Consider the following 10,223-nt stretch of genomic DNA (forward strand, 5'->3'; position numbering starts at 1 on the left):
GAGCTGGCGCTGTGAATAACGCGGGGATAAGGAAGGGGAGCTCAAAACCCTCCCCAACATCCACGCCCTGGCTTTGTGGCTAGAACGTGCCTCATTCCCACCAAATGTGGTCAAGTGTCCTCTTTGTAGAACGAGCTTTCAATGCACGCGTATTTACACAACGCGCGCTGGCACATTGTGTGTGTTGCGTATTAATAATACCGCTTTCTGGATAATTTGCCATACGCTCTGTTCTCTCTGAACAATTCCCGTCATTCTGGACTTGCAGGGGGCCACAGTTTATCCCGTCCAGCCGTCACTGGAGGGAAACTCTCCCCCAGCTCCAGCGGACGTTTAAAATCCCCGGCTCCGACTTTCCTCTGGCACTGACCCCATCGCAGAAAGAAAAACGTGTTTATTTTCTAACCCCACATTCTTACAAGCAAAAAACCCAAACTGCAGCCCTGGGATTTGATTCCCCCGAAACGAATCCCAATTTTAAACCTAATTAATTGGGCAAACCTCCGCTTTTCAGCTGCAGCAATAAAAGGGAATCAGGAGAGTGTTCCAGGCGCAGAACTGAAGGATCGGGTCCCTCCTCCCGACAGGAACAGCCCAGGAGATCTGGGGAGCTGAAGCCGGGAAGTTACTCCCCGTTAATCGGTACTAAGTAAAACATAATGTCTTAAAAGTGGGGAGGAGAAGATGCAGGAGCTTTGAAGCTGCATCGCAATGAGGGGCGAGCGGGGCGAGCCAGGGGTGTCCTGGATGCTTTTATTTGAGTTCCGTGTCCCAATAAAACAGCCCCCGCCCTCCTTCCTTCCCCCATCCCGCAGTTATTGAAAAGCTGAGGCACAAAAAACAAAAATACTGAAGGCCAAAAAAACAGACTGCAGTGCACTAGCTCCGAACGTCTGGCCCCTCGCTTGAGGCCATAATTAATTTGAGATTTATTTTTATTGGAGAAACCAGTCTCGTCTGACCTTAGCCAAACAAGACTTCAGCGAGACCCTTGATGCGCTTGAATGGAACAGAATATTTCTCTCTAACTTCTCTTCAGGCGGCCGTGCCTGCTTTGAATTTGTTCCTCAGACTTCATATATTTGGAGATTTACAGGAAAGATTTAAAGCATTTTTCCCCTTAGCATTCACTCTGTCTTTTCTTCCCTTTTTGCTCCCCTTTCCCTCCACATCTCCTCTCTTTCCAGCCACGGGGCTGGGAGAGCGTAGGGAGGGCTGGAATACAAAATTCCCTGGATCCAGCATGTTGGGAGGGGGGCGTTTTTCCTGTAAATTGGGAAAGAATGGAGCCTTTAAAAGGTCGCAGAGCTGGGGAGGGGGGTTGGTTGCTGCTGCCTAAAGACGGAGGTCACTGGAAAAGCTCGTCCCTTGTGCCCGATTTATTTTAGAAAGCCCCAACGTGCCACAATTCCAGAAGAAATACACTTTTTCCTCCCACCTCGACTTAAATTCAAGCCGCGTCTTGAAGGTAAAGAGGGAAGGAACAATGCCAGCCCTTCCCCACGCAGCGCGGGGCTGGGCACGGGCAAAAGGCAGGACACGGGGGCGTGGAGAGGGATTTTTCTCTTTAAAATAGAAAGATCGGTGCAAACAAGACCTAAATCCTTAAGCATCAAATTGTCATGAAGCGTTAATCAACGACTTGCTAAAAGTACGGCAATTTAGCAGCGCTTGTGCCCTGAGAAATGGGTGTGAAAAAGGGAAAGGAAGAGAAACGAACGGGCATAAACGTCATTAGTGATCGCGGAGGGTGAGTGACGGAGGAGGTCACAGCACCTCTGCCGCCGGGGTTCCTGCCTGTCCCTCCTCCCGAGCCCGGCGAGAAGGACTGGAACCCTCCGGGATGGAGGGAATGGGGAAAAAGGGAAAAAAGGGGAAAAAAAAAAAAAAAAAAAAAAAGCAGAAAGGGATAAAGCGCTGGAGGACGCACTCAGTAGGAGCATCAGTACCCAGAGCGAGGAAAAACTACGCCAGGGACAGGGAGGTTTTGGTTTTGCCTTTCCTGCCCGGCTCCGGTTCTCCAGCCGTTCCTGGAGCACGGGCAGGTTCCTGCCCGCCCCACCCGCGCATCCCTGCGCACCTGCGGCCGAGCCCGCCCGGCTCCCCAGCAGCGCTCGCTCCGCAGGACCAACCCCGCCGCAAAACAAACCAAATCCCAAACCCCGGGATATTCTCTCCTGGCAACCTGCTCCCTGCGCCTGTTCTGCGGGAAAGGGACGTGTCCGTGCCGGGCTTTGGCAGTGCCCGCTCCAAAGAAAACTCCACTGTTTTGTCCTTAAAATAAGAATTTACCCCGTCTCTCTTTAGGGCTTCTGTAAACTTTCCAGGCGGAGGGAGAGCAAGAACAAACCCAATATTGTTCCCAGCCACGCAGCCCCTTTTCCCTCCATGAATATCCTTCTTTGTGCTGCACCACAAACCTTAGGGCTGCGTTAAACTCGGGTGAGGCACCTTCCCGAGGGGCAGAACCCATCTCCGTGCCCTTCCCAGGACAGGACCCATCTCCGTGCCCATCCCGGGGCAGGACCCATCTCCCTCCCCAGGGCACCTGCCCGCAGGGTCTGCCTGGCGGGGCTGGGACCCGCAGTGGGAACTGCCCCAGAGTGGAAGTGCCAGGGGCAGGAAAGGGCTCCAGGAGAAGGAAAAGGGCTCCGGGAGCAGGAAAAGAAGGAAAAGGTTTCTGGGAGTAGGAAAGGAGCTCCAGGAACAGGAAAAGGGCTCCAGGAGAAGAAAAAGGAGGAGGAAAAGGGCTCCAAGAGCAGGAAAAGGGTTCCGGGAGCAGGAAAAGGGCTCTGGGAGCAGGAAAAGGGCTCCAGGAGAAGGAAAAGGAGCAGGAAAAGGGCTCCAGGAGAGGGAAAAGGGCTCCAGGAGAGGGAAAAGGAGCAGAAAAAGGGCTCCAAGAGCAGGAAAAGGGCTTCAGGAGAGGGAAAAGGAGCAGAAAAAGGGCTCCAAGAGCAGGAAAAGGGCTCCAGGAGAGGGAAAAGGAGCAGGAAAAGGGCTCTGGGAGCAGGAAAAGGGCTCCAGGAGCAGGAAAAGGAGAAGGAAAAGAGCCTCCAAGAGCAAGAAAAGGGCTCCAAGAGCAGGAAAAGGGCTCCAAGAGCAGGAAAAGGGCTCCAGGAGCAGCAAGGGAGAGAGGCCCCCGCCGGCCCGGCGCTGCCTCGGGGAGGGCAGGGCACGGGAAGCGAAAGCAGAAGCGCTGGGTGTGCGAGGAGGAGGCGATCAAGGGGACACGAAGCGTTTGGATGTTGCTCAAGGGCAGAAGAAACGCGCGGGTGAACAATGAACCCCCAAATTATCCTCGTGCTGCTTTATACACGGCTGAAAGCACAGACTGGCAGGGCAGGAGGGAACCGAGGGCTGCTGTGACCTAGAGGAGCTGTTGCAATGGTAATAATTAAAAAATCAGAATTCAGAGGTCATGTTGCTTTGCTTATGGCTCTAATTCTTTCCATATCCCTCCAGTCAGGATTCTAGTGCTATCTTATGTTAAATTTTAATTTCCCAATTATATTCTGTGTTTCATTCTCTAAAGTCAAGTCCTTGTGTTTAGATGAGATAAGCACCCTCTGATACACTGTGAATTATTAAATATTTGCGGATCAGCCAGTTCCTAATGGTCTGAGGGATAGAAATCCTTCAACAGTTATGCAGGATAAGCCATGAAGGATCAAAATTATTTTTTCTTTCTATGAATTCCCAGCCCTCCATTGAATTAAGGCCCCTACAAGAAGTGGGTACGAGAGAGAAGCTTGGGTTCCCCTGTCAGTTCTGTGGGATTGGAATTCTGTGGGATTGGGATCCCTTGTCAGCAGTTCTGTGGGATTTGAGTTCTGTGGGATTGGGTTCCTCTGTCAGTTCTGTGGGACTGGGATCCCCTGTCAGTTCTGTGGGATTGGGATCTCCTGTCAGGAGTTCTGTGGGATCTGTTATCAGTGCTTTTGATAACCCCTCTGTGTTCTGATGGAAATCGAGGTTACAGCACCGAGAAGCTGAGCTCCAATCCGAGTGACTCCACATAAAAATCCTTGTTAAAACAAAGCATTTTCGAGTGAAATCCTGCTCTGCCTCCCGCAGCTCCCTCACCTCACCTCACCCCTCATCCTGCTTTTGGAAAGCCATGACAAGAGCCCTGTGGCCTGAAGGTGTCCCAGGATATTTGGTGAATTGGTTCCTCCTGGAATTCCCGTGGAACACCCTGTGGGTGTGTGGGACACCCTGTAGGTGTGTGGAACACCCTGTGGGTGTGTGGGACACCCTGCAGCCGCCCCCCCTGGGCTCCAGCTGAGGGGGACGAGGCGTTTTCTGTCCAAGGCACGGAGTAAACCTGAAGTGAATGCACACTGCAGGATTTGGGGAAAAGATCAATCCTCATCTCTCTTTTACTGGTGGGGGTGGTGTACACATCCCACAAAAGTAACAAAGAAATAATTCTCCCTTCCATAAGACAGGAAATAAGGCTTGGTGGGGAAGGAATGACATTAATAATAATAATAATAATAATAGTAATAGTAGTAATAATAATAATAATAATAAGAAGAAGAAGAAGAAGAAGAAGAAGAATCCGAATAATAATAATAAGCAGAATAGACACAGAAAGAGCCAGTCTTCTGCTTTTCAAACTTTGTGCTCCCCAGAGCTTGGGAAGCCCTCCCAGGCCAGCGTGGGGCAGCAGGAAGGGACGGAGGGCAGGGGGGTCTCGGGGGGACCTTGCTGAGCTTCACCCACACTCTGAGATGGGGAGATGCAGCAGCAGAGGGTGGAGGAGCCCTGCCCAGGAGCACGGAGCGGATCCACAGCCACATTTCCAGTGCCTGGAACATTCATCAGCCCCAGCCCTTCCGGGGATAAGGCAGGCACTGTCAGAGCCTCTCTGCTGCTCTCGGTGCATTCGGGTCACTGGAAGCTGCCACCAAACCCTGAGGGGCAGAGGCTGACACAGAATCGCAGAATAATCGCAGAATAATCGCAGAATAATCGCAGAATAATCGCAGAATAATCGCAGAATAATCGCAGAATAATCGCAGAATAATCGCAGAATAATCGCAGAATAATCGCAGAATAATCGCAGAATAATCGCAGAATAATCGCAGAATAATCGCAGAATAATCGCAGAATAATGGGGTTGAAAGAGACCTCTAAATCCAACCCATGCCCTAACACCACAACCAGACTATAGCACCAAGTGCCAAGTCCAGTCTTTCTTTAAACATATCCAGAGATGGTGATTCCACTGCCTCCCTAGGAAGACAATTCCAGTATTTTATTATTCTTTCAGTGACATTTTTTTTCCCCAATATCCAACCTAAACCTTCCCTGATGTAGCTTGAGACTCACCTCACACCTCACTGTGTGTTTAAGATTCAAACTTCCCTGAATTTCACCACACCCCCCACCTTAATGAGCTGCTCTGAACGAGCTGCCCAGGCACCTTTTGGTCCCTCTGGGACAGATCTGCCCAGCTCAAACCACTCAGAGCCAGTGGCAGACAATTCCTTTGTCTCCAGAGGATTTTGGGTCAGATTTAATTGAAATCCCCTTGATGTTTTTAAGCACAGGAATAAATAATTTCCCCAGTGCCACCGGCGTGGAATAAGCTCTGCAGACAAAACAGCAGAGACAGTATCCTTGCCCAAAATACCATCAGCTGAGGAAGAAGGGCTGTGCCAGAGGCAGAGTCAGCCCCCCACAGCCCATGCCTCCCTCCACACTGCCAGTCCCACCTGGGGACATTTCCTGCTGGGTACAGCACAAACCCCTGGGCAGAGAAGCCTGTCCCAGCCCTGTCCTGCACTTCCAGCGCCGGGCACGGGCTCCCAGCCCTGCTGCCAGGTCCTGCTCCTCGCTTCCAGCATGCCAGAGGAATGCTGCTCCTGGAGCTGCCTCCAGCCCAGGGCAGTGACACCGATGTCACAGGGGATGTCGCAGGGGGTGTCGCAGGGGATGTCGCAGGGGGTGTCGCAGGACCTCATCTCCTCACTGCACACAGAGCATCCCGGGGCATTTCCTGCATCCCCCCACTCCAGCTGGCCACAGCCAGTCCCACTCTGGGGAGCACCTTCCCGTGCTCGAACTCCGAGGGGATTTGCCTTCCCCAGACCCGAATTTCAGCTCTTTGCCGCAATTTCTGTTGTTCCAGAACCTGGTCCACAGCTATGCGAACTTACTGAGCAAAATTACCTCACCGACAATCCCTGGAACACCCAGATGGGAGTGGGATTTTGGGGGATATCAGCCCAGGGGGGAATCCTGCCCATTCCTGGTTGGATTTGTTGTCGTGATGTGGAGCAGCAGCACGAACTCAGCCAGTGCCACACGAGCCGGGATCATCCCAAACTTGCATTTCCACTGCTGACTGCCCCAGCCAGTGCCCAAACTGAGCCATGAGCTCGGAATTATTCACAGGAATCACCCCCAGTAATCCAGGGCACAGATCATTGAGAGAGGGAAAGGGGGGGGGGGGGGGGAAGACCAAATTCCTGTGATAAATTATTCATTACAAATTATCCACCCAGCTGTAGTTAACACCCTCCTGTGTTTCTTCAGGGACAGGAGAGGCTTGTGGTTTAGATTTTCCCTAAGTGCTGCTGCATGCAGGGTTTGCCTCAAACGTGTAACCCAGATGTCCCAGGCTTGGTTTATTTACATTCTTGGGAGCTGTTGTGAAAAAACCCCTATATTATGTCAAATATAATATAGAGCTCAGCTGAGGTATAAAGAGACAAGGCTGTGCCCAAGCAAACCTGCTTTGGTTTTTGTTTTAATCTTTAAAAAAGAAAGAGGCGGAAGTGGTCCAACAAAATACATTGTAAGATCCATTTTTTTTTTTTTTAACTTAAAATAAATAGATAAATGAAAACAAATATTTGAAGTGCAAGATCTGGTAATATCAGTTAAAACCAAAATAACTAAAGTTAATTTTCCTACTAAATTGCATGGAGACATTCAAGCACGGAAAGGAACTTCAGGAGCACAGAAAGAAGTCCCAGTGTCACCCAGCACTGCCTGGTGTGACAATCCACTGCTTCAGCAGCTGACAGAGATCTTTGCCTTTCACTCACCCAATATTCCCCCTCTAAACCCTTCTGAAATGGACCTTTCAGAATCCACACAACTCCACAGGTCATCTTGCACGTGGAGCTCAGGGGCTGGCACGGCAGAGAAGAGCGATGAAATTCAGCTCTGCCTCGGGCCTGAGGGGCTGGGAAAGCAGAAATTTGGAAGGAAAGGGAAGGAACGCTGTGCCAGGCTCTGGGGCACGGCCCCGGGGGTGCGCTGCTTCCAGGGCAGCGCAGCAGGACCGCGGCGGGTGTGGGACAGCCCGAGCACGGGAAAAGCCGGCATCACCCAAGGGTGGCAGCCGAACCCCCTGGAACTCACTGTTCCTCATCAGTGCTGCGGCTTCCGAGTCAGCCCTGCACGTTCCAAACGATACATTTGACATTTCACTCTCTGACCCCTCCCCACTGAAAATCAAGGGATTTTTTCCCTGCTAAATTCAGTAAGAAACGGAATGAGATTTTCAGCCAATACAAACGACTGTGAATTTGGGAGGATTGTAATTTTTGACATTACCTGTTTAAAGATGCTGTCATGTCTTACCTTGACGTAAGACGAAGTGTCTGGTACAGTCTGAAACATCCTTACTTGTTTATTAGATATATTTAAAGGTCCTAAATTTGACCTGAAATAAATCATAAAAATACTCCCAGTCATATATATGCATGTAGAAAAAGAAAGGAATAAAGCCTGGTTTAAATAATAAGATTGGTAATAAAATATAGAGGGGAATGAGCAAGCATTTAAGTGTTACTTTTAAAGGACAGAGAACCACATCAACACAGTAACTAAAATCAAGTAAAGGACTCACAGAGCAGGGGTTTATTTCTCTCTTTTAATACCAGTTTGGTTTTTCCTTTGGATTCTCCCTCCTCCTCAGGAAAAGAGCCTTCTTCACTTTAGACCAGAGCAGAGGGAAATGTTTGACATTTGATTAACTGAATTTCTTAGCCAACAATTAAAAGGCAGCTGAAATACTCGTGTTTTCATGTCGAGCCTAGTTAACCCCATTGACTCGTACCCGAGGTTTCCCGGGCTGAGTGAGGGGCACTTGCCTTTCCTGGCTCATTGAAACCATCCCGAGCCATTAACCCGCCGGCCCCGACTGATGGAAGGAACCTTCCTCACCAACAGTAATGAAACCATAAATTAGAAATACTCCGAAAGGAAGCTTCGCTGCAAATATTAAAAGAACTCTCAGGGTTGTCAATCCCGTTTCTACTTCGGGTCCTGCTCAGACTTTGTCTCAGACTCGAGGCACCCCATCTGTTTTCCTTTCTCCTAAGCCTTGATGAGCTCCCGACGAGCAGAGCGTTTTCTGCCGCCAAGCCCCAAAATCGTCACTGCAGAGACGCAGAGATCAACAGCGATGCTGCGAAACGGGATGGTGTGAGGGACAACAAACCCGCAGCCACCAAAACATCCGACAAACCCACTTTATTGGTCCTCCCCGATCCTCTCGGGGTCTCCAGCTGGAACGCGCCAGAAAACAATTAGCTCAGTGTAATTAGCGAAGTAGAGCATGGTTAAGCATCCCGGGCACCCTCGCACCCATCTCCGCCTGCGGTTCTGTGCCGCTTCGGGGCTGGAAGGAAGGGTCAGAGATGGAGCCGGGAATTCCCGCAGGGAAAGGAGCGGGCGGGATGGGAAGGACGCGCAGGAGCCGCGCAGGAGCCGCGCAGGAGCCGCGCAGGAGCCGCGCAGGAGCCGCGCACCCCGGCTGCTGCGTGGGGTTTTCTCCAGGCTCCTGAGGAAAAGCTGCGGGGTCCTGACAGCGCCTGGAGCGCGGCTTGTCCCGCTCTGATCCGAGCCAGCCCGGGTTAATTACAGCCCCGCGTTAATGAGGCTGCCCGGCCGCTGGAGCTGAGACCTCGCAGAGGCCGGGGACACCCCCGCACCCCTGAGCCGCGGAACCATCCGTGCAGTTCAGGGGAAAAAAGAAATTAAAACAAGAAAAACAAAACAAAACAAAAAAAAACAACCCTCAGCCAACAACTGGAGAATAAAAGCTCGCTATCTGCACGTAACCCCCCTTTAATTGATTTTTAAAGTATTTATTGCCCGTCCAGCTGGCACGGGAGGGCAGGCGGCTCTAAAGCGGACAATGTGTTTCTGATAAGTACAATTCTTTTTTTTCCTGTCGTCCTCCCTCCTAACACATTCCAGTTTCTTTTGCTTCTGAACTTGCGACGGGGGGTGGGGGCAGGCAGAGTGGAGGGACAAGGTAATTTTGCCTCGCCAGTAAATTTTCTGGGGTCAAGGATTCCCATATTGGTTTTCCCCGCTCTCCTCTTTACCCCTGATTAGCGTCCCCCTCCCGCCTCCTTTACCTCCCTGCTGTAATTACGCCGTGCATGTAAATAAATACATCTGCATATTTTGGAGCCGGTTCTCAAGAGCCTGCAGCGGATTATTTATCAATCGGCTCGCCCTGCCAGCGATAGAAAAAGGCCTCTTGAGCTACTTTGAGAATTTTAGAATGGCTTATTCTTATTGCTATGGTTGGAAGGACTCACCTCTTGGAGCCTTTCCCCTCAGCCAGCGGAGAGCAGTTTGCAAAGATCCAGGGTGAGACAAACCCCGGCTGCCCCCGGCTGCGGAGCGCTGCCCTCGGGTTTGGGGCGAGAAGAGAGGTTTCAGCTCGCTGGATCCAGAGCAGCGCTGAAGTTAAAATTCCCAGCCCATCCAGACAGGCTGCATCAAGCAGGCATTTCCTCAGGGGGCTTCTGTGCTGCTCGCAGCTCCAGGACGTGCTTTGCTTTCCTTTCCCTCGCTTCTCTGCCCTCTACTTTTCATTTGATTTCCGTTTTCCCCCCTTATCAATATTCCAGCTGTTCCCTCAGATTATTCCTGGCCATGGGACATCCTCGCCCCGTGAGCCCTCCTGGCGCTACGAGCGACTTTAAACAACACACTAAAAAAAGAAAAGGAGAAAAAAAAAAGGGAAAAAATGTACAACTTTTCTAAAAAAAGTATTGCTGAGGAGTCAAGCCGAAAAGAGACGCTGAGTGGAGCTCAAGTGCTACTTTAAATCCCCCTTTTAAAATAAGGAAGTTTCAAATATCCGTTTTTAAATCATCAGTCCTTATTTTGAGGTTTTCTTTCCTGACTCTTACCTAGAAAAGAGTTAACCCAAAGCATGACGGAGCGCGCTGCAGATGCGCACG

The 10,223-nt window shown here is 50.8% G+C and overlaps 1 protein-coding gene across 3 annotated transcripts in view; it reads right to left on the reverse strand.

Annotated features, from left to right (window-relative positions):
• Nucleotides 1-9,835, reverse strand: part of FLI1 (Fli-1 proto-oncogene, ETS transcription factor) — an 88,975-nt gene extending 79,140 nt beyond the window's left edge. The window contains exons 1-2 of one of the 3 annotated variants that reach the window (XM_085560090.1): nt 9,573-9,834; nt 7,573-7,681 (exon numbers count right to left, since the gene is read on the reverse strand). In XM_085560090.1, coding sequence (XP_085416216.1) covers nt 7,573-7,638 — 66 coding nt within the window. In that variant the 5' untranslated portion in view covers nt 7,639-7,681; nt 9,573-9,834. Of the gene's footprint in view, nt 1-7,572; nt 7,682-9,572 lie in introns of all 3 variants that reach the window. The other 2 variants (XM_085560094.1, XM_077787968.2) reach the window with 2 other exon arrangements.
• Between the last annotated feature and the right edge of the window lie 388 nt (nt 9,836-10,223).

Source organism: Lonchura striata, chromosome 24 (genome assembly GCF_050655825.1).
Source record: "Lonchura striata isolate lonStrDom1 chromosome 24, ASM5065582v1, whole genome shotgun sequence".
NCBI lineage: Eukaryota > Metazoa > Chordata > Aves > Passeriformes > Estrildidae > Lonchura > Lonchura striata.